Below are 23,875 nucleotides of genomic sequence, written 5' to 3' on the forward strand. Positions count from 1 at the left end.
CAATGTAATGTACTGGACAAAAAATAATGTTGCCAAAAAAAAAAAAAGGGGCACCATCAATTAAAACGCCACTAATATCTGTGTTTTCCAAAGCTTTCAAGTGTGGGGGGTGTACGAGAAGAAAAAGAGCTCGCTGCAGAGAACAGGATTGACTCCATCACTAGATCTATGCCTTCTGCTGAACTTGGGACTAGGAACAAATGTCTGTAATCCAAACAATTAAATATGAATACTGAATTCTCAAACAGCGTGTGTAGTCCAAAGATAATTTTAAATCACACTTGTAAATGAAGTTAGTTGCTGTGCGCATATAATGTAATTGTATTTAATACATGGGTAAATTGAGGTACAAGTTGAAATATTTTATCTCGAGATCAAAAAGCAGAATTGGCTTCTTATCAATATTACTTTGATATTCTTTCTGTTTATAATGACACTTTAGTTCTACTGTTCACTTGAGACAGCCAATAAAACATGAGAAAATGAATTCTACATAGCAACATTTTTCACTGTTATGTGGAAGTTTCCTAACTTCAAGATTCTCTGCTTACTAACATAGGCATAAACACAATTCACCTGTTGACCAAATTAAAATGAGAGGAACATATTGTTATTGTTATACATGCCCTGAAGCAAATACTTGCATCTCATCAACTCCAATTATTTTAAATTAGCCTGGGTAAGGCTATGTGTTTTAAATAAAAGTTGTACTGTAAAGAGATGTCTGATATTAGCAGGAGTTCAGGAAGATTCAGTTATTCTAAAACAACAGCTAATCTCAAAACAGCTCTTACATATTCAATTACAATTTAAATGTAACACTCAAACCTTTCTTAATATATAGAAAAATCAATGTGACCTCTTTCAGGAGTATAAGACTGGAGTGATTACATGATGTTTAATTGGAATTGGTGTGGTGAGTGGGAGAAGACATTGAGATATGTTTATTCAGTTACTTCTTCCTTGATGTTCCTGAGGTGAGAATCAGTTACCCTCTTTGGCAACTCTTCCCACTGTATTATACTTTTCCAACACTGAAGTACTCAGAATAAAGAAACTGGCATTAAGTTTAGCCTCTTCTCTTAGCTTTTGCCATTGTATACTATATACCACACAGAACTAAAATAATTAACACAATTGCTCCTGCAGTTAGGCAGCAATGTTACTTGACATCAGCTGCATAGATATAAAGCCAAATTCTGACAGATCTTGGAGTGAGACATTGCAACTGTAGAAGGTGGAAAAGCCCAACAGTAAAAATGTGCTTAAACATATTCTACATGACACTTCTAGCGCATAGCCTGACAAACCCATACCATCTTCTGCAACAGTATCTTTTGTTATGCCTTCCCTACTCTTTTATTCAGCATTTTTAATTTCTTTTTCTGCTCTAAGTAATGACACTTAGTATTATGCAAAAATGCTACTCTCAGTTTTACAACTGTAAATTAGATTGAGAAACATGAAACAAAAGCAAAGCTTATAGTTTTACAAGTCTGGTTTACAATGAGACCAACTATGGTAAATGTCTACCTGCTCTAGGACTGTTGAATGCTGGTTCATGCAGAATAGCCTGGTTTTACAGAGTGATGATTTGCAGTTATTAAACAGGCAAAAGTCTAAAACTGTACTAATAATTTTATTACTCTTTAGGAGGTATCATTAGGCCATGTTTTCACTGGCTTCCAGCACTTTCATTACTTTGTAATTCAAATTATAGCAACTGTAGCCAGAAATCTAGACTTAAACAGATACACTCTGAATTTTGTATTGTGCAAGTGCACAATTACCCCTTATTGTAAATTCAGTTTTAACTCAGTAGAGCATGTTCTACTGAGAAATTATACTGTGTCCATATAATTCATTTTGCTACAGATCTCCTACTAAACTGAGAAATGATACTAGTAGGAAAATAATGTATCAAGTCACAAATTCACCAATACAAATTAAAATAAAATAAAATAGAATATGCACACATACACAACTCCTCCCAGCCCCGATGCAATTAAGACATAATGGGCCAAATTCTGACTTCTATCATGTGCCAACCAGGAGTAACTCTGGGAGCCATACTCTATAATGAAACTGATGAAAATGAGAAAAGAAGCAGGTCTATTGGTTGACGGAACAGAATGCTGTCACTGGAGAAAGGCCTCCCACGGCTAGACAAATGTTAAGGCAAAGCGAATACGCTTATTAGCAAAGGAGGCAACATTTATCTTGGAACAATGGCTTCATTTGGGCTTCACACCATGACTGATGTGGATGTCACCATTTAATCAGATGGATGAGTGCAGCCCAATTATGGGGTCTGGGTTTTTGTCATCAATGGGTAAAAAGATTCCAACTTTCAGACTGTGGCATTGCAAATGATCAGAAAATGCCCAACCATAAGCAATAAAGGCTGGGTGAATAGGATGCTGCAAGTTGTCACCTTCTGCTAAATGCATCTGCTTCCTCTTGTACTAATATATTTAATACTCCCCAGGAAAATCCCGCCTGTCCATGCTTTTGATTGTCACAAAAATCAACTCCTCCCCATTATCTCTTGCTAGTTTGGAACAGGGGGACACTGAAGAGCTGAACTAGCTGATATCCATTTCCTTTGGAATAATAATACACTGAAATTAATTTGAGAGTGATCTTCTACTTGCTCTGTGGGAGGGTACATGGCCTGGATATGCCAGTGCTTATAAGAAACCAATGTACAGAATATCTTTGGAAAGGTGCTGCTGTACTTAAAGTAACAAGACACTTTGCAGTGATGGCAGTGACTATAAAACTGCAGCTGAAGAAATACTTGTTTACTGCTGCCATTCACTGAACCCCACACTGGACATCCATATGACATCACTATAATTACTTTAATTCCAGAATCAGAATATGAAACAGGTATAGTATGAACACACAAAAAAAGAAATGTATCACATACACTGAAACGGGGCAAACTGCAAGAACATTCTGACATAGATATCTGAGGTAGCAGTGCCACCTAGCCTATTCTCCAGAATTGTAATGCAGCTCTTTCAAATGTGTTGGGGATGCTTTCCCATTTGCTCAATCACTTCTTAAAATATAATTACCAGAGTACTTATGTTTTGCAGTTATTGCTATCAAGCCTTTTAAACTAATTGGTCTTTTACAGAAAATTTAACTGAAAATTAGCACATTTTCAAATAACATTCCTTTAATAGCACTTCACCTTTCATTTATAGTTACTCTAAAATTGTTGTATCTGCCATTTTCCTGTGTTTGCTAGTGGTTTGTTATGGATTTCTTTCAAGAAGTCACCTCCTCCACTGCATGCAGCTTTCTAACATTGCTACCCAACAAATTTTTAATTTGCTTTCCTTTTTCAGTTGGAAGAATTCTGTTGAATGAATAACATATATGCAGACCTGAGAAATGAGTGAGCTAACATCAGTAACATATACCAGTTAAAAAAGGGCCTTTGAGACAGAACCAACAACAGAAAATAAATAACATTTCACATTTTAAAAATCTATTGATTCTCAAATTATTACTCAAATTTCAAAGAAATCTGGAAGACTTCCAGTTATAAGATGCTACTTGCTACTCTCCTGAAGAGACTTGCACAAAATTAGTCTTATGTTTCAAACTGTTTGCATCATAGATTAGAAGTTTCTTTTCTGTATAAATTAGACTGTGAAAGAAACTCTGAAGGAAAACTCTTGAGTAAAGGATATACCGAAAAGTTATTTTTTAACTGGTTTAGCTATTGTCTTCCATTCTGTGCTTTCATTTATACGAATAAAAATAGAATTTAGTATTATAGAACAAAAATAAAGACCTGAAGTTGTAGTACAAGGAAATAAATTCTGGGATTATGAAATTTTAAATGGTATCACTTGGTTCTGAAGATCCTTGCCTCTAATAGCACCACTCTGATCATATATCAAGTTTATTGTCAACAGCATGTGTGGAAGGGATGCTAACCTGTCAGAACCTCTATGGTTCTCCTAGCTTAAGGACCACAAAAAGAAACAGAGAAGCTTTGGTTCTCAGACCAACTGTTCAGACCTACGCATCAGTACAAATGGTTTCTTTGAATGCACAGAATTTTCTGGAACAACTCCCTCAACTAGACTTGGAAAAGCAAAAAGTACTTCTCAAAAATTTCCTTCTCTTAAGAAATCCCTTTTATAGGTGAAAACAGTATTTTTACAAAACTCCCACACTTAAAACATTAACCGTGACTACAGCCTTCACACAGAGTAACCGAAGCCTGCAGAGACCACTGTTACCAACTCATCAGAAAGACAGTACAGGTTTTGATCTCGTTATTGTCTTCCGAGAAATAATCTTCAAACTACCACACTGAATCACAGGGTTATGGAACATTTTGCCTTTACTGCAGAGAAAAAATGATGTGTAGATAACCTGTAGAAGGCATTTTAAAAATTAAACTTCATTAAGCCCTTTTATCTCTCAAATAAGAAAATAACAGGCAATTTCAAATTCAAAATACCTAATTTCCTATTTCTTATAGGAAACAATGCTAAACAAGTAGAATGTAATGATTTTCAGCATTCAGATTTGAATAAGACAGAACAACACATTTTCTAATCTGTGATTTCATGAGTAAGGGTCAGTTCATTACTTATATATTAACAAAATTATAGAAGGGAAATAATAATTTTACACTTTTTAATAGTGTTCAATTACTATTATTCAATAGCCAAATATTTAAGCAAATATTTTAAATAGATTTTGTACCTCTTTTTCTATTTAGATTGGGTATCAGGAAAAATTTGTTTCCTGTAGGAGTGGTCAGGCATTGGAAAAGGTTGCCCAGGGAGGTGGTGGAGTCCCCATCCCTGGAGGTGTTCCAAGAAATATGTGGACCTGGCAATTTGTGACATGGTTTGATATTCATAAGTGGCCTTGGACTTGATGATCTTGGAAGTCTTTTCCAACTATCAGAAAAAATACTGTTTGCATGGATATTATTCTACTTTCTGATCTTTCTTATATCTATTTTACTACAAAACCCTGCTACTGTGAGAAAAGAGTAATTCTTAATTAAGCAATTCATGTATTGTACCTTTGTATTGGAGACCATATAAGGAATTTTAATTCCAGACATATTAACGGATAGCATAAATTTGGATTTTTCTAAAAAATTTAGAAAATAAAAATAACCCCACCCCCCCACAATCATTAAGTGGATTCAATAATGGAGCATATCCTTGTCTCAAAGTGAGCTGGCACAGGCCAGCACAGTGTGAATTATTTCCTTCTTACACAATATTCCTGTGCAACTCCTAGGATTAGAGCCTGACTGCAGATACCACAATTTAGTTAGACTGTTGGGTAGAGTTTGTTAGTATTGGCTTGAATTTAGGCAGAATAAAAAGCTCATCCCTACAACTAAGTATACCCTAGTTAAAAAATGAGAAAATATAGTGTGAGTAGATTAGTTTGTGTGAGAAATACTCTTTTCCTTGGAGAAAAAATGAAAGGAGGATACATTCTTTCCATGATAATAGGGATAGTGAAGGGAAACCATCTCACACATATTACACATATTACATCAGGAAGAATTGTACTTTTCCAACTCTTTACTAGGCCTTTGAGGAATAAAAGAGAAAATAACACTGCCACCAATCAGCAAAGTGGTGAAAGAAAAGACAGGATGGTGAAGAATTCTAACTGACTGAATCCTTGGCTTGTCATTTTGATTAGTACTTTTTCTAAGTTAAAATTTTCTACTCTTGTTATCACATCTACTTCTTGTGGCTTCGGGCTGCACTGTCCATGACATATAATATGACCACTTAGATGTGAAAATGTTTGAAAAGAAGACTGTTGGAGAAAGAAATTGCAGAAATGGAGAGGCATGTTGTCAAAAACTACAAGTTAATAAAAGCTAGCAATAACTAAAAATATTGTGAAGATTATATGATGAGCTCCCAGAAAAATTTTCTGAACAGACATGTCCTGCACATTTCTTACAGCATCACTGCTATTTACATGACATACTTTTGCACAAAACCACAATGGTGTCTACAGCATTTCGCTCTTCTTTTTGTGGCACTGCCAGGGGCAACTGGAAAAATTAACCCTACTTTTTCCAAGATTCTGGAAGTACCGTCCTGAATGATTCATTTGGGGTCATTGATTTAAATAATTATGTGAGTAGATAAACAGCTTCTAGTACAACAGTTTCAAACTTTCATGTTAAATTATTTCCATTAATAATGTGAAAATGTTAAATATTCTAGAGAGAGATATTTTGACTACAGATGGTAGAGTTTAAGTGTGCTTGTTTATGCTTTCTGAATTTGTCATATGCAAAATATAGTAAAAAATAATTAAAAAAATATAAAAATTGAGTTTATCGTGAAGCCCTAAGCTGCATTAGAATAAAATTTTACCGGAGTAGACTGGTATTATGCATCTGTGGATTGAATAAATAAGGAAAATTGTAGGGAATGAAAGTATGAAATACAGAGCTATAAATATTAAATACAAGTAAAATATTAAATAATAAAGATCATTGTGAACATCTATTAAACACAAAAAGTTTAATTCTGAATTTAGGTGAAGGTCAGACTTGGCTCCATTAAGGAAATCCATTTGTACCAGATCAGAGCCAGCACTATGAAAATCTATTCTGTGAGGAGCTCAGAAAGACCATACTCAGATTTTAAGAGGATTATGTCCTTGCTATATCTAGCAGATCTTAAGAAAGAAGTCCAGCTCATACAGAGCAAGACTGGTCTGCAAACCTGGACAATATGAAGCAAGGGAAAATGAAAAGCAGTATGACCAAGGCGTTTGCTTCAAAACCTCACGATGGCTGTAAACCAAAAACCCTAATGTAGACTTAACCAAAGGCCACCATCTGTAGTTTCTAGCATAAACTTATGTTTTGACTCACAGCACAACTCCTGTGAAAAGGAGATTATAACCTCTCTTCACACAAGTAGAGTTCACATAATGATATTTGCATAGTTCTATCACTGTCCCTCAGCTCTCATACTTTGAGCATTGTTCATGACTATAGGAAATTAAAAACTGAAAACACAGTTTATGCTGACTCGAATGGTGAGCATAGGGATCAACACACTGAATTTGGGTCTGGGTTTCAGGAGGTAGATACAACATCTTGTGGAAAATATGATCCTTAAAGCCTGACATCAGACTGCTTTTAAAATTGTGGACCCCTGACAGTACTAGATATCTCAGCTATTAAGGCCTCTGTGTAAAACAAAAAAATTACCTAGTTTAGGCTCTGAAATTCTTTTGATGCTAAGAGGTATGTGTCTTCTCCTGACTATCTATGGAAAGGGGTCCATGCTTTCATACTCTTTCACAGTAAGTCTAACAGAAAGGAATGAAAAAGGTTTCATTTGCTTACTGCGCTCATGAGAGAGTCCAGCACACTGACAGCAAATGCAGTTCCACATGCAAAGGGCTGCGTGAGGTACAATTCTGTATCTGGATCATCATCGTCATCTTGGTCCAAGAACTGAACATTTGAATCATTTACTGAAAATAATAAATAATAATAAAATCATAAGGTGCTTCTGGGTCATCAACGTGTGACCATATACATTACACAGTTAGAAAGAAAAAGAAACGGCATATGTCTGGAAACACAGACTCGTGTCTTGGACGGCACTGAAAATGAAATCAAGATGGATGTGAAAATATGCATTAAAAAATCGGTTGATCATGATATTGTTTGTAAGAGGTGACTCTTGCTCTTGAGAGGTGGCTATCACTCTGCTGTAAAAGTAACTTCATGACACCAGCTGCCTGCACTCAGAACGAGATACATGATGGTCTTTTATAAACTGACACAATCTTGGCATTGGTCAGGTACAGAGACTAAGGCTGTACGCATGTACAGTGAAATGTTATCACAAGATACCAAGTCAGAATGTTGTTGTAAAATAAAGGCTGTCCATAAAACTCTGATATAGCCCACAGGCATCTGTTAGATGTGCTGCTGTGATCCTTACTGGAGTGGTGTTAATGCACTTACAGCTGAAAAGAGGATAAACTGTTCCTTTAGCATGCATTTATCTGAATGAAGGAGCAATACTCCAGCTATTTTCTTGTAGCTCTGCCTTTTGGTCAAATATTTGTCTCCATAACTTCACTTCCTTACCCACAAATTCTATATGAGCCAGTGTGATAAAGAATCCATATCAGGCTATTTTAAAGAAAAAGTCCAAATAAAGCAATATTTGTCATTTTGATTTTCTCTGGCATTTCATTGCCACAGTTAAGCTCTCTGCCTCCATCTCATTCCACTGAAAATAGGTGTTTTCTTGAGATCAGTATATCAAGTCGATCATATTTCATTAAATATTTCATTTCCATGTTAGTCATCCTCAGGCATGAAAGCAGGCTGTTTAGCTATGCCATCAATATATTCTTTAACTTACTAAATCACAAATTAATTTCAGTTCCCATGAAAAAGGGAAACTAGAAATTTTTCCAGTATTTGAAACTGCATACATTGATTCCGTCCTGATTCCCACGTGAATTTGTCTTGTAAGCCAACCAGTCAGCTCTGAAAACATGACAGCTGCTGTTGACTTGATCAAGTTTTGGCTCTGAACTTCTTTCACCAGAAATTGTTGTCTGCTATTCTGATCTTCCTCCCTGTATAGTTTAATTTTCTATCCACTCCTTTTCCAATCTGCTTGCCATGCTTACCTTACAGCGTGAGTAACTACAGATAAAGCCTCACACTAGCTGTCTAAAAGCATTAAGAATTGTTACCCTTCATTTGGAGCCCTGTTGAGCCAGTACATGGCCAAGATCATCCAGTTAGGATCTGAGCTGAAGTAGGATTTAAAATTCCTTCTTTCTTACTCTCTAATGTAACCACAAAAACATCGTACCTCAACATTGTAAAGGGAGAAGTGTTCTGCCCAAGGAGTCAAAAGAATTTCATTGTAGCAAAAACCAGTATCCACAATACTCCTTTCCTTGCACAATGGGTATCAATTTATTCTCCAGATTTTTGAGTGAAGTTTATTTGAAAGCCTGGTATATAATTTCAAAACGTACTTTTTGAAGAGCTTGTGCCTTTGTTTAATTTGCTAGTTGGGAGTAGGCACTATTGACAGCAGCATTAATTTTCCACTTACATCTGGTAGAGTAATACTTGACTGACACCAGCTTGCTAGCTGTGTGTGGTGTCAGTTTTCAAGGTACTACTAATCTAATATAAATTCTGCAAGTATGGTTTTATCCTCAATATCTTTATCTTCCTGATGCATGTTAGCACATTGGGATTTCTACAAAAGGTCTCTGGGCTAGGTGAGGTAGGCTTGAACATGTGGTGTTGTGCCATAGGAAATGCTCCTCAAACACTGCTCACAAAATCTGGTGAGGGCTCTCAGTTATTTTTCTACAACTTCAAAACCTGAGCTTCTCAGAAAAGGCCTATTTTTTAAATAACAAAAAAATAGCTTAAGGGAAAGTATGATGCTGGGGTGGGGAAGGTTCTGCAATCTTTTACTCCTCCTTGGACTTCCTGTAAGAACTGCTAAGGCATGTCCACCAAACTGACAATAGGCTGAAATAACAAAAAAGAAAAAAAAAAGAAAGAGAGAGAGAGAGAGAGAGAAAAGGTAGGGGGAAGTGAGGGCCTGGGAGGTGGGGAGCCAGGCCAAAGAAAATGAATTGGTGAGAAGGTGCTATGAAATCAGCTGGCAGGTCAGGCGAGTGTGATCAAAGGTTTACTGATGCTGCGTGAATAAAAAAATCATTAAGAAAGCCCAGAACAAGACAGTCAGTTCCAACCAGAACCACAAATAAAATACATTCAAAGCAGTGCCATGAGGGTAGCACCTCTGATTCAGCCAGATAAATAAAGGAAAAGATGATGACAGTAAGAACAACAACAGAAAATAAAACAGTGATGTGAAGGAAAAAGGAACTTCTTACCCAGTTCAGTTATCATTAGAATGTGGGTTCCACTGTTTTTTTCCTGACTGATTGAAACCAAAGGCAGAAGTTTGCCAGGCTTAGCTAATAAGTAAAGTATTTAGGGGGAAAAGAAAGTACAGAAAAGAATAAAGTAAGGGAAAAAGACAGGTAAGGCTCTAAAAAATAAAACTGAAAAAGAAAATAAAAGGACAAAGGACCACAAATCAAGTTTGTCATTGCCATGAAAAAGCAGAACAGCTTCTGCACTTCACATCACACCACTTGACAACATAAATACCCACAGCTAGAGTGGAAATCAGAGCCTGGTTACCTACCATCATTGTATTCTCAGGAGTGAAATGTTTCATACTATTATACAGAGTTTGGTTACACATGATTAAACAGTTCTGGACCATGAAGAAATAAACAAATGGCCTCTTACTATTGATTAAATGCACAGGAAATGTCTGCTCATTCTTACTGTGGATTTTTTTCCCTTTTCTAACTTTAGCCCAAAGTACCCTGCTTATTGGTTACACTGTGTAAAAAGTATCCTGTCTGATAGAGTGTTTATTTAAGAAAATGTAGAAAACCCAGTGAAAGAAATATATTTCAGTTATTCAAATAAAGTGTTTGTAACACTGTAAAGTGTAGTAACAACATCTTTCCGTAGAAAGAGTAATTCAAAACAGTTATCAGAAGAGAAAACATAGCAGTGTAAGTAATTTTCCTGAGATTCAATAACAAGGGAAGTGGGAATGCACATGAAAGGATAAATGTTAGTTTTCCTTACCTAGCTCTGTTATAATAGGGATGTTGGCTCCTGTTGTAATGGAAGGTTGACGTAACAAGCCATGGACCGGACTGTTGTCTGGAGATGACCTATCCATCCCCGGGGGTGTAAAGCCTAAAAGAGAGAACAAAACAAAGTTTATACAGGACAAACAATATAGGGGGAAAAAAAATAATCCTCACCAACAGGGAATTTCCCATCTCTATTATTCTTTCTAGAAATATACAGTTAAAAAAAATTAAAAAAACAATTGACAATTTTAAACAATTATTTCCTAGAAGCATAATCCTTCACAAATATGTGGGTTATTTCAACTGGAGAAGTATTTGGTAGCTAATGGAGAAATTGATATGTATTTTGTTATCCTAGATAGCATCAAAACATATAAAATGGAAAGAGCAATGCTTACTTAAACATAAACAGAGACTTCTGTGTTAAGAGAGATGTAATTTTGCCCAATTCATGTTTAAGATAATCCAGAAACAAATATCTTTCATTAAACCTCAATCAACATTTTAAGGAGCATTGTTTGTAAACAGTAGTACAACCAGGGAGATTGCTTCCACCAGCAGGTTTCAGGTTTGATCAACATGCAGGACTTAAAATTTTCTAATTATATTTCAGGAGCAATACAACCCACATAAAGTCTTGGGTTTTTTCATTGTTTTCAGATGTACCATTATTAATATGCATTTTGATGAGGATTACAATTATAGGAATACTGGGATAGAAGGACGTGTTCTAACAGAAGACAAAGGATGGAAGGAAAAAGATGCAGGTTTTCAAATAGTAAATATGAGGAATGTTTGAAAAGAAACTAGAAAGAGTTTTATACCTTTGGGGAGGTAAAGGAAACAAAGGTGGGAGAGGAAACACATTGGCAGGTACTCAAAGGGAAAAAGATCTGGAGAGCAGCATGGTTTGCCTCTAAAAAAAAATAATTGTGTTTTCAGCCTGATTCACTACACAGTTTGAAATGGATCCCTCGACACGGAGTAGTTTTTAATCTTTGGGGCTTTGTTTTGTTTTGGTTAGTTTGTTGTTTAAATAAAAAATACCCAGGCAAAGCCTTTTGGAATTTAAGTACTGAAAAATAGGCAGTTCTACAGAAGCCGGTGCCACAGTGGGACTGGAAATTCACACTAGGGGAGACTAATGCATTCCATCTCCTTTGTTCATTAAAGATGCGGAAAGCATTGGAATGTTCATTTAATGCTATTATTGCAGAAGTGATGGTGAAGCCAGAATTTGACTTTAGGGTTTCCTGTAGACCAATGCCAAGGTAGCAATTTGAAGCAAATGTTTGTCTGCTAGGAAGGATTGAGCCACGCTAACTTTAAAACGCATATTTTTGACAAAACATTCTTTTTTTTGTCACATTATGCCCAAGTTCTTTGATTTCACACCTGACATCCAGGGAAAGACTTTTGATCCTCTGTTACTACTGGCCTGAACTAATTCTGAATTCTCCGTATACTGACTATAAATTAATCACAGCCAAATTAGTTCCTAAAATAACTTCATTATCTTCTTGCAGTGTAGAATCTCTCACTGCATTAAATTTGTTGATACATTCATCCACTACTGAATTCAGAAGAAGACATGACATTATCTACTTTCCCTGTCCTATTTCAGTATGGGGACTAATTTACAAACCTCTGAACTAAACTGTAGTTGTTAACATGTGGTACTGGTTTTATATAGTTTGAGGGATTTATGATTTTTCACAGCGATAAATTGTCTTCAATTGTCCCTAAACAAGAAAAATTAGGTCTGAACTACTTGATATAATGGGATATAAGTTCTTTTACATTAAAAATTTTATTTGATTATCAGTTAATTTCTCCTCATGTTTTGTCTATATCACATAGAGCCTATATAGGTAATAAATCCACAATCACTGAGAAAAGAGACTTAGCCCTCCAGAAGGTACTAGTATGAATTTCCTTCTGATTACAGCATGAAAGCTAGCTACAACATGAGGCTTCTAAGAACAGGATAAGTAAAAAAGGAATGAAAAAAATCTCTGAAGAAATTCCTTAGAGGAAGTGGATGTGGTATCTTCAGCAGGCTTGCAAGACAGAAACATCACCACAGACAAACCTCAGACAGTAAAGCAATTCTGCTTAATATTACCAGTGCATAGAAAACCTAAGCGGTATTCTTAGGGAGAATCAGAAATATGGGTGATTTAATACTGTTCGTTGTGCTGCAACTAATTCAGCAAGACTGGAATGGTGACAGTGAGCTGCATTCCCAACTGGTATCAGTTTGCAGTCACAGTTTGGCCCTGTGACTGACAGTCATATTGGTGCTTTGAATGATTACTTCTGCATGGCAGAACCTAGGATTTCTCAGAGTCACAAACTGAATCTAACATGGCTCCTTCAGGCACAACTTCATGAGTTAGACATAAGTCTGACACTCTCACACCAGCAGAAAAATTGAAGTGAGACACCAAAGGGAAGGAATGCTGTCTTAGGACAGGTGGGTATTAGTGTCACTTCTACTTCTGAAGCAGGATCTGATGTATAAGTTTTGCATTGTGTCATGCTATAGGAAAGGCAAGACATGGCTTTGGTGGCAGTACATTATAAAAGTCTCAAGTACCTGTAGACATCTTGAGCAGTTGAAGTGTCAGGCCACTTGGGTCCTCTGCAGAATTACAAGTTAAAATGGCAAGAGTCTTTACACTCACTATCTGAGAGTAGAGAAAACTAATCTTGTTCCCATGCACCCTTTTTGTTAAGGCTTTTCCCTTTCCATTTCAGGATGCACTCCTTAAAAATCATTTAATGAATCAGGTTCTTCAGACGGTAAGAGCACACTGGCAATTCCCTACTAGCTAAAAGCAAATAGTAGAAAGTTGCATAACTGTGTCTAACTGGAAGTCCTTCTTGCCCTCCCTCTGCTGCAATGTGCACACACACAGCGGCACACACACACACACTCTCCATCAAAAGCTATTTGTAGCCACCTCTCTCTAACCCTTCAAATATTTGTCTTCCTATGATGGTGTCAGAAGATTGAAGTAAATGTGGCATTTCTGTTAGACACAGGCTGTCAGGAGCTCTGTAATTGCACACTGCACACATAGTGCATTCAGTCTGAAATAGAGGAAGCATGTTAAAGGGATTTTGTTTTCTCCTTGAATGAGAAACAGACTCATGCCTTAATAGATTTTGGTCTTGAAAGATATGAGAAATATATGCTATTTTAATTTAATTTCCTTGCCCACACTTAACTCAGACAGCTCTACATATTATCTTTTTAAAAACATAAAAATGTTGGACTATTATTAGTGAAATGAGTACGTGAGGATTTTGTGTGCCTATGTTTGGGTTACAAGGCATCATACACCTTCAGGACATATTCCCATTCCCAACCCACAATGTAAATTCTGTACATAAGCTCTACTTTTTCTCTCCAGAAAAGAAAAAAAAAGGAAAAAAAAAAAAAAGTGCAGGAAAAGTAACCTGCTTTATCAGAACTTTCATTTAAAGGTATGAAAAACTACAAGTGACAGCTGTGCAGATTCAGTGAATGTGACATTTCTGAATTTCTTCAACTTGACAAGTAAACACCTTAAATCGGTAATGCTATATGCATAATACATGACCTGTATTTTGACATCCATCATCAAATGCTGACTTGAGAAAATACAGGTTTGTACGTCAAGGAATAGCACCCATAAAGCAGGGAGAAATTCAGGTCACAGGGTATTAGGAAAACTCTATTTCATTACAGAAGCTGAAACAAGCTAAGGCATCAGATTTAAGATCCATTTTCAGCTATGAAAAGATTCAATTCCTCTGCACAGAGCATTCATTTAGAAATGACATGCTTTCCTCACAGCCTCTTTTCATTTTCCTTTTCATATTCTATTTTCTCCTTCAGTCCTCAAACCTTGTTCCATTAATGCTCATCAAAATCATAAACAGGGCTGATAGTTGTGATCTTCTTATAACCACTGTGTCTTCTTGTTCAACAAACAACTGAAGTTGTGGCTACAATTGCTTAACAGGATCAACCCCTAACAGTAAAATTCACATGGCCTCAGCAAGCCTGAGCAGATTCCCTGTGTGAGTTACAGTAGGGGCTTCTAGAGAAGGGAATTCTCTTTGTGAACAAACAGAAGGTAAGGTGCAGCACAATCACATCAATTCTAGCAGCCACTGCATCTGATACGAAATTGCTGCACTGGGTGACTGCCTTTGCACAACTGTTTTTTGTTGTTTTGTTTTCTTTATCTCATCCTATAAGGTTTTTTCTCACTTTTGCCCTTCTGATTCTCTCCACTACCCTACTGTGAAGAAGCAAGTGAAAAAACAGGTAGCAGCTTAGTTGCCACCCAGGGCCAACCCACCATGGTTGTCTACAGTGATAACCACCACAACATCAAACTGAGGAAGAGACTTGGACTTCAACAGGAGGTAGCAAGCCCCTGTCCCTCTGTGAAACAGCATGCTACCAAACTGCACTGAATATATCATACCTCTGAAAGGAACATTTTGCTGTCCAATAAGAGCTCAGAAGGGTCAGGTGCCTATCAGCCTTCTTTTTTTCTTATAAAACACCACTTACAAAGTTTCTGTAGGAGCCGCAGTGGCACTGTGATGAAGTTCAAAATTAAGGAATGCTGGCATGGCTTAATAGTGACTTCCAGTCACTGAAAGCACCAGCAATATTTATAGTTCATTACACATTGTTTGGAGCAACTACTGTGATGGTCAAGTGATCCGCTGATTGTGCTGGCTATAAACCACTGTGTTTTGTTCCTGTGCAGTTCACCTGACTGAGATGGTTTAGAGGAGATGGTTAATGACCTGCTGTAGCACCTACACACTCGTCTATGGAGCCAGATGGCATACACCTGAGAGTAGTGAAAAACCTGATGGAAGCACTCACCAAGCCACTTTCCATCATTTACCAGAAGTCCTGGATAACTGGTGAAGTCCAGCTGAATGGAGACTGGCAAATATGGTGCCCATCTACAAGAAGGGCCAGAAAGAGGACCTGGGGAACTACAGACCTCTCAGTCTGACCTCAGTGAGGTCAGGGAGCAGACCATCTTGACTGTCATACAACATGTGCAGAGTAACCAGATGATCAGGCCCAGTCAGCACAGTTTCATGAAAGGCAAGTGTTGCTTGACAAACATGATTTCTTTCTATGACAAGGTGATCTGCTTAGTGGATGAAAGAAAGGTTGTGGATGTCGTTTACCTGGACTTTAGTAAAGTCTTTGACACTGTCTCCCACAGAATCCTTCTAAAGAAACTGGGGGTGCTGGCTGACAGCCAGATAAACATAGGCCAGCAGTGTGCCCTGGAGGCCAACAGCATCATAGCCTGTACCAGGAATAGTGCGGGCGGAGAGCAGGGAAGTGCTCATGCCCCTGTATTCAGCACTGGTAGGCTGCACCTTGAATATTGTGTTCAGTTTAGGGTCCCTGCAGCGTGTCCAGAGAAGGGCAACAAAGCTGGTGAAGGGCCTGGAGAACAAGCATTAGAAGGAGCAGATGAGAGAGCTGGGATTGTTTAGCCTGGAGAAGAGGAAGCTGAGGGGAGACCTCATTGATGTCTACAACTCCATGAAAGGAGGTTGTAGCAAGGTGAGAGTTGGTCTCTTCTCCATAGTATCAAGTGAGAGAATGAGAGGAAATATCCTCAAATCGCACCATGGGAGGTTTAGATTGGACATTATGAAAAATTTCTTCACTGAAAGAGTGGTCAGGCATTGGAACAGGCTTCTGAAGGAAGTGGTGCGGTCACCACCCTTGGAGGTGTTCAAAAATCATGTAGACATACCACTTTGGGACATGGTGTGATGGCCATAGCAGTGTTAGATCAATAATTGGACTTGACAATCTTAGAGGATTTTTCCAACCAGAACAGTTCTATGATTCTCTGATTCTATGAAATGCAGGAAGGTTTGCTCTGCATAGCAGTACATATACCCTTCCAGTTTGCTGAGGGGCCAGTAAAATTTTACTGGGATTTTAACATACAAACACATTTGGGACTGGATGATCACTGCTTCTGTTCCACTAACTTAACTGAGAAACAGATGGTCATATTCTCAAACCAGATTTTTATTTTACAATATCTTCTGTTCTAAAGAATCATATTAGATCCTTTATGAGCCTCTTTCCTTTCCCCCTGCTCCTTTCCTCTTGGCCTCCCTTCCCTTTCAAAGACTCATGCTTTACTAAACTGGAACTCTACAGAGGCAGAATGCATTTTCTCAGACTGAAAATCCACTTGGCAGACCTAAAGATTGTAACCTTGTCATTAAAGTGCCCTGTAAATTGATAGTGTCCTTTACATTATGCTATTCCAGGGAAAGGTGCTATGGGATTCACTGGGTAACACATGCATTAGAATTCTCAACATAATTTTAGAAGCGTATATACTATTAACTAGCTCTGTGTCTTCTAAGAAGCACGGAACAACAATCATATTTTGAGGTTATATGAATAACACACAGGTGGTGAACTGCTAAACACACCCCTGACAAGTTATCATGCAGGAATATAGGGCAAGAATTTTCATTAAGCAGAGTGAGCCAAAAAGAAATAATTCTCACACAATAGGACCTCACAACTATATCCCTTTGCTACTGTTCACTGACAATGTCCATTAATATTCCAGTGAATTCAATGGAAAGATAGACTATACCTGTTATTCTCCAAAGTACATTCACTTGGGTATACCTGGAAAGATCAGCAGCAGTCATGCAGCTAAAGAGCTGCTGACATTCATGGGAATCTGCTACAGCCATTCAATTTAGAAACAATTCTAACTTCAGTGTCCCATGTGGTCTGAGACAGAGCTGCAGTTTGGCCTCAGAACCTGGAAATCCTAAATTCTGGTTTCAGTTCTGACTATTACTGTAATTTGTGCCTGAAGATCTAATAATCTTTTGGAGATGATCTCTAAACTCTGGAAAAGGAGAGGAATGTGGGAGAGCAGATGTGACTGCATAAGCTACCAGCTGTCTCAGAGACTGCAGCATCTTCCAGAGATGCTCTGGGAGCAAATATAGGCAAACACACACCAGATCCTCAGAGAATGGAGACAGGGGAGAAATACTTTTTTTGAATCGTAACAACCCTCCAATGCTTTGGAACTGGAACAGTCCCTGGAGCACTGAATGTTGAGAGAGACTGATACAGAGAACAAACTGCCATCTTTCTCCCAAGAAAATACTTTCCTCTAATGTCTCTTTCATTCCCATACTGTTGCATTACAGAAACTTACAGTGGAAATGTCCGTATCAAAGCTCTAATGGAAGCACAGGGCAGTAGGATCAATGTTAGTTTCCACAATCCAAACCCTGGGTGGGTTAATGGTACCAGAAGCTGAAATTGTAAAGGATTTATAGGTGCACTGGCTCTTGGACTGTTCTAGTGAGGCAGCAAGAGTTGTAAAAGCAGAGATCAAAAGGACTGGAGTTTCATCACCTTGAGGTCTACCACTGAATGATACCACACTGTTTCCATTTTTAATTATGAACAGAATAATATGTTAGAAAAATAAGTATATTTTAAACATTGTACAGAATCATGTATAACTTTGGTTTTATTCACAGGTACTTATACAATATTTATACTTTTTGAAACTGTCTCTTTTGTGCTTTTCTGTGGTTTTGTTTATTCATTTGGTTGGTTGTTGGGGGTTTTGTTTGTTTTGGCTTTGTTTTATTTCCCAGAAGTTCATTGAAAATTACCCTAACCATCCCTAATTGGATGGGTTTTGGATTTGTCAAATTCTTGTTTTGTTTTGTAACTAATACCATCTTTGATCTCCCATCTACTTTCCCTCCCTTTCTCTGTTGTCATGAACTTGCTTTTCCAAAGCCTACTCCTATTGGGAAATAGTTTAGTTCCTTCACATTGTTCTTCTAGCAGAAATCTATCTCTTGGTGGCAAGTGACTATTCACTTTCTGGTACATTGCAACTCTAGGTATTGCAACTACTCCTAATACTAGGGTCCAGATGCTAGATATTAATTTGGCTACCTCTAACAAACTGGGGTTTTCCTCTGCTTTTTCTTATTTTGTCCAAAAAGAACCACTAGAATTACACAAATACTTGGTTAGAGAGAGAAGAAATAATAACTTGCGCTCATTTAGTATATTATGGAATACACTAAAATTCATAGTAACACCAAAAATTATAATTCTTGTGGGGCTTAGCCACTTTCATTACAAACTATTTTTTAATTGTCCCTGCTCTCCATTTATAATTTAATAGTCTTCTACTCTATGTACTTCTAGGGCACAAAGTTGGTAGCACTGCTTTGCAGCTAAAAGAATTTAGTATAAAACGATGCCAAATTCTTTTTAGTTTAATAATTAACCAATCTTGCATATATAAACCTCAGGCAAAAATAAAAATATATGCTGAATAAAACTTATTGAATGTATTAAGCAATATTACCTAGTTCAGAGGGACAGGTATTCAATAGGTACAAATAAAATGGAAGGGTCACCACTAAAAATGATATATTTGCATCTTAGGCAAGACTTTACATTGTGTCATTATACCCTACATTATGCCAAATAAACTCTTTCTTACTGAAAAACAAAGAGTGAAACCAGATGTCATAGCAAGCAATCAATAACAAGATTTTGATAAATAAAAGTAACAATGTTGTCCAACACATCATTGGCAACTACTGAAACATAAATTAAACAAATTTCTCATTGCTGCTTATGGAGAAATTATGCAGATTAGAATTTGATTAGGTTTATATCATGAGACTCAATTTGGACTTTTAATCTATTAAGCTCCAATAAATGAGGCATCTGAATAGCTCCCCTGAGCAGCAACAGTAATAACCACAGCAGTCATTTTTTGCAATATGTATTCCGACAATTTCTTTAGCAGATGATTCCATGTCTTTAAGTACAATTACTTTGTAACTCCTACAAAAATTTCAGGTGTATGCAGTGAGGAAATGGATCCATATAAAATGCTTAAACAGACATTTTTTGATAATCAACATCTGTCACTCTGTTCTAGCAATATTGTTTTTCCATCAGCTTGGACTTACTTACGATCGACTTCATGGTCTGTGTGAGATAAATAGTGCCAGCAGACTTGCAAATTACTCAAGCTGGAACTGAGCTGGAAACCTATGGTAAAATGTCATTAAGTTCTCTATAGGCTGGGTCAAAACAAAAATCCCACATTCAAGGCTGTCTACAGGATCAAAGATTTAACTGTGAAGGCTAAGGCCTCATTTTATCACAGAAATCTGAACTGGATTTCCAGAGCTGAGCTCTGAGACAGGTTGGAGTCAGATCAAGACCACCTCTAATTTATCTGGCAGGTATGCTCCATAAGCCTCCTTCACATTTCCTGCAATCTAATCTATTTGCAAGTGTCCAAAAGCTTCTCTCCCATCTTACTCTTGGCAAAGCCTGATGACTACAGAGCATATTGTGCCCATGTCCAGTTCTGCCAGACGTCACCAAATCCTGTCACAACTTTTTAGTGGATCGGTTGTCATAAAAGCACATAGTCAAGTGACAGTATAGAGTCAGTTCACAAAGATCAAATTCATATTTTGAAAACTCCAGGGCTTGATTAAATGCTCAGAGTAAAGGACAGTGGATTTTGTGTTCATGTGTAGATATACTTTCTAAAAAGAGGCTTAACAGAGAATTTCCATCTGTACCAATACAAAGACTCTCTGCAAGCCAAAATTTCTTACCAGAACTCCAAACTGAACAAAATGAATAGGGTGAAAAAACAAAAGTCATGCTCTTTGTCATTCAAATATTGTCTTCTGTAACAGATACAATTTCAGAGAAGCATGTCTGTTAAAGACATCTTTGTAGATATCATGTGTGAAAATAAGTATCAAATTGGGTTGAACTATACCAGTCAGAATAACGCTCAACCAGCTTTTCCACAGAAAGCACAACGAATCACTTGCACTCAGGGAGAGTTAGCTTTGCGGGCAACTAAGGATTAGTTGTATACCTCTTCAAACAAAACCCCCTTCATCCAAAAGAGGTATCTTGCTACATTCTTGCCGCAGTTTAATCTCAACATACAGTGCCCAGTTTGATATAGGAATAAGAAAACAGCATTCTGTGGTTTGGAGTATATTTTCAAATCACATACATCACTTCATCAGCACAATTACTTGCACTTCATAATTTTTGGTATTACTCACCAGTATTAAAACCATCCTGTCATGCACAATAAAGTGATAGGAAAGGAAGTATCTGCAGAATGTAGCTCCATTTAAAGAAATGTCAACCTTCTGATACTGAAGTTCACAAGAATAGCTCACACATCAAACCAGTCTTATGCTCTGTTCAGCACAGTATATGATCCCTGGTTTGTATGCCACATATGCATTATTCCACATTCTATTGCAGCTTCAATACAACTCTACCAAACACCACAATTGGCTAATTTATTGCAGTTACTCTTGACTCCAGAAATAAACAGACAGTGAAGATTTCCTTTCCTTTCTGTTCCTCTTTTCACACATGAAGAAAAAAAAATCTAAACAGAAATTGCAGTTATAGAATCAAGATGAATCTGAAGTAGCTCTCTAATTGTGTATTCTTGAGTGATGTACCAGTAACAGTACATTAGCTACTACCAATATCTAAGACTGTGTAGGTACAACTGTCTGAAGAACAGCAGAGGTACTACTGGGTAGTAGTTAACCTGTAAAGTTTGAGAACCTCTGCTTCAATCTGTACAGGATCCAGAATCAAGGAGCTAGAAAGTAACTTAAGCCTCTGACAGCCATTCTAGGGGGAAGAGTATCCAAAGCATATGGTTACTGGCGTAAATACATAGACAATTTGTTCAAATGTATAACAAAAACCTGAAAAGTATACACAAAATCAGTGAGATGCTGCCTACTCATAAGAAGAGATTAAATTCCCATTGCCAAGCTTCTAGTTTTTCCCTTCTTAGTGAGTATTACTCTTAGAAAGTAACAGAATGATTTATATTCTTTTATCACAGCTTTTGCTAAAGTCTTTATGGTTTTGCCTGCCTCTCACAGTTCAAGTATCTTTTTATATCTAAAGAAGTAGCAGCAAAAGAGTCACTATACCAGCTCCATATTTACTTTACTTACATGGGATCCAAACCCCATTACACTAGCAACTAAGCCAGTAAAAACTATGATAACAGTAAAATGTAAAGTGGTATTCTTTACGTAGTAAAAATTAGGTGAGAACCATAAAATACATGCAATGGTACCCAGTGCACAAGACAGTCATACCAAAAACTTCCATCAAGCAAATGTTGGTTTTTTTAGCATTATATTGACATTTTACTGTCATTCATCCATCTAAATACTACCGTTGGATTGAAAAATGGCATAATCTCTATAAACTCTTAAACACTACATTAGCTTTTGTATCCATTATCACTTACTGGAGAGTTAAATGGGTTGTAAAAACATAAAAATGTTTACTTCCTTGTTTGAATTTCAGTAGCACCCGTATCAGTGGAAACAGATGTCCTTTAAGCTATGGGGTTTGAGTATTTTTGAGAGTCTTCAGCTTATTTCTTGTTATTTCTAAGAATAAATATTCAAGTTGCAATGTGGATTTTTGTAGCTAGTGAGGTAGTGTATGTTGAAGAAAAGTAAATCACAGTAACTAGTCAAGAACAACGTTTCCTCCTCTTCCTTCAATAGAAATTCATAATTTACTTTTTCAGGTTTATCTGTTCAGAGGTTAAAGAAAAAAGTTACAAAAATACAGTATTAGGAGCAGTACTAATTCTCAGATGAAGGCTGTGCCTCAGTTCAGCCTGAATATTCAACTCTGCAGATGCGGAAATGCTTGGAAGGTTCTCGATAACCAAAAGCTACCACATTTTTAGAGACTGCCTGCTAGGGAAAGTTGGGGCTGCCTCAAACTTAATCACGTCAAAATTAAAAATCAGTAAGCTTGTCTTGATAAAAGAATGCCAAACACTTTGTGACAACTCTAGGGTAAAACTCAAAGATCTGCAGCTCACTAGAAACTCTCAGACTAGGATTTAATTGGAAATAACAAAGGCCTAAAGTCTAGCATCTCCTGTAACATCGTTAGACTGGTAGAATCTGTTGGTATTGATGTTTTGTGTCTCTTCCACACTAAAGCAAAGTCAGTGACATTGATCTCTGAATTCATATGTCCTTTAAAAGAACCTAACACCTTTATTCCTATAAATAATCATTTATTAAACAAACAATAGATACTGAAGCAAAGAAAGACATCAAAATTACACTCATGAGGATGCCCGTTATGGTATATAACTTTCAAACTATCTTGTAATCCTGTCATATATTATCTGTATGTTTCATTTTCTTGAAGTTATCTTCATAATCAAGATGCTATCACAAGCATCGTGGGCATTGGAACTATTTTTAATTTTCATTTAAAAAGCAATTAAAGAAAGACAATGGATACACAAGATAATAAAGTAAGTGATTAGCAGCATGCAAATGACATAGGCTTAATGATAATACCCTGTTCTATTCTCCAAAGGGCCTGTCAAGAGAAACCCTTCCTACATGTGGTTGTACAGCTAATGTGCCTCAGCCTACAATTACAACATTGCTGACACCATTAACCACTGAAACAACATCACTTCATGAAATCCTTGTTGTCTCATTAAAATGCAAAGGGTCAGGTAATTTACCAGCATTGTGTGCTACTTTTGCTGTGGGTAATTAGCAAGCATTACCCAGCATGGACTCCTACTGGGAAATAGTGAAACTGTGAAATATTTAGATTTCTTTTTGTTGTTTAAATTTGATGGGCATTTTTAAGATTCACAATTATACCATCAACACATCTTTCTATTTAAAGGACCATAAAATACAGACCTTTTATACACTCAATGTCATAAGATTCCTGTGGTTGGTTATTTTGGAAACAAACTTCAATTTCTAAAAAATGTACTCTGGTATAACTGGTAGCTATCTCCTTTTGCAATATGTATTTCTTTCTGCAAGAACTTTTTAAAAAAGACTGATGCAGAGAAGCATCAGTGTTACTTAAAGAAGACAAAATGTTTCTTCAAAGACTTCTTTCTAAGTTAAAGCAGAGACTGGGGTAGTATAATCTAAGACCCATGTTTCCTTTATTCTTACTAATTGAAGTCCCATATCATTTAAAGCAACCCTGATA

At 36.9% G+C, this 23,875-nt stretch overlaps 1 protein-coding gene across 36 annotated transcripts in view; it reads right to left on the minus strand.

Moving 5' to 3' along the window:
• KCNMA1 (potassium calcium-activated channel subfamily M alpha 1) overlaps nt 1-23,875 on the minus strand; it is a 417,239-nt gene that overhangs the window by 12,017 nt on the left and 381,347 nt on the right. For 23 of the 36 annotated variants that reach the window (XM_009897628.2, XM_009897623.2, XM_009897627.2 and 20 more), the window contains 2 exons: nt 10,709-10,822; nt 7,385-7,515 (listed from right to left, as the gene is read on the minus strand). In XM_009897628.2, coding sequence (XP_009895930.2) covers nt 7,385-7,515; nt 10,709-10,822 — 245 coding nt within the window. Of the gene's footprint in view, nt 1-7,384; nt 7,516-9,933; nt 10,018-10,708; nt 10,823-23,875 lie in introns of all 36 variants that reach the window. The other 13 variants (XM_054163264.1, XM_054163271.1, XM_054163270.1 and 10 more) reach the window with 1 other exon arrangement.

Source organism: Dryobates pubescens, chromosome 8, assembly GCF_014839835.1.
Source record: "Dryobates pubescens isolate bDryPub1 chromosome 8, bDryPub1.pri, whole genome shotgun sequence".
Lineage (NCBI taxonomy): Eukaryota > Metazoa > Chordata > Aves > Piciformes > Picidae > Dryobates > Dryobates pubescens.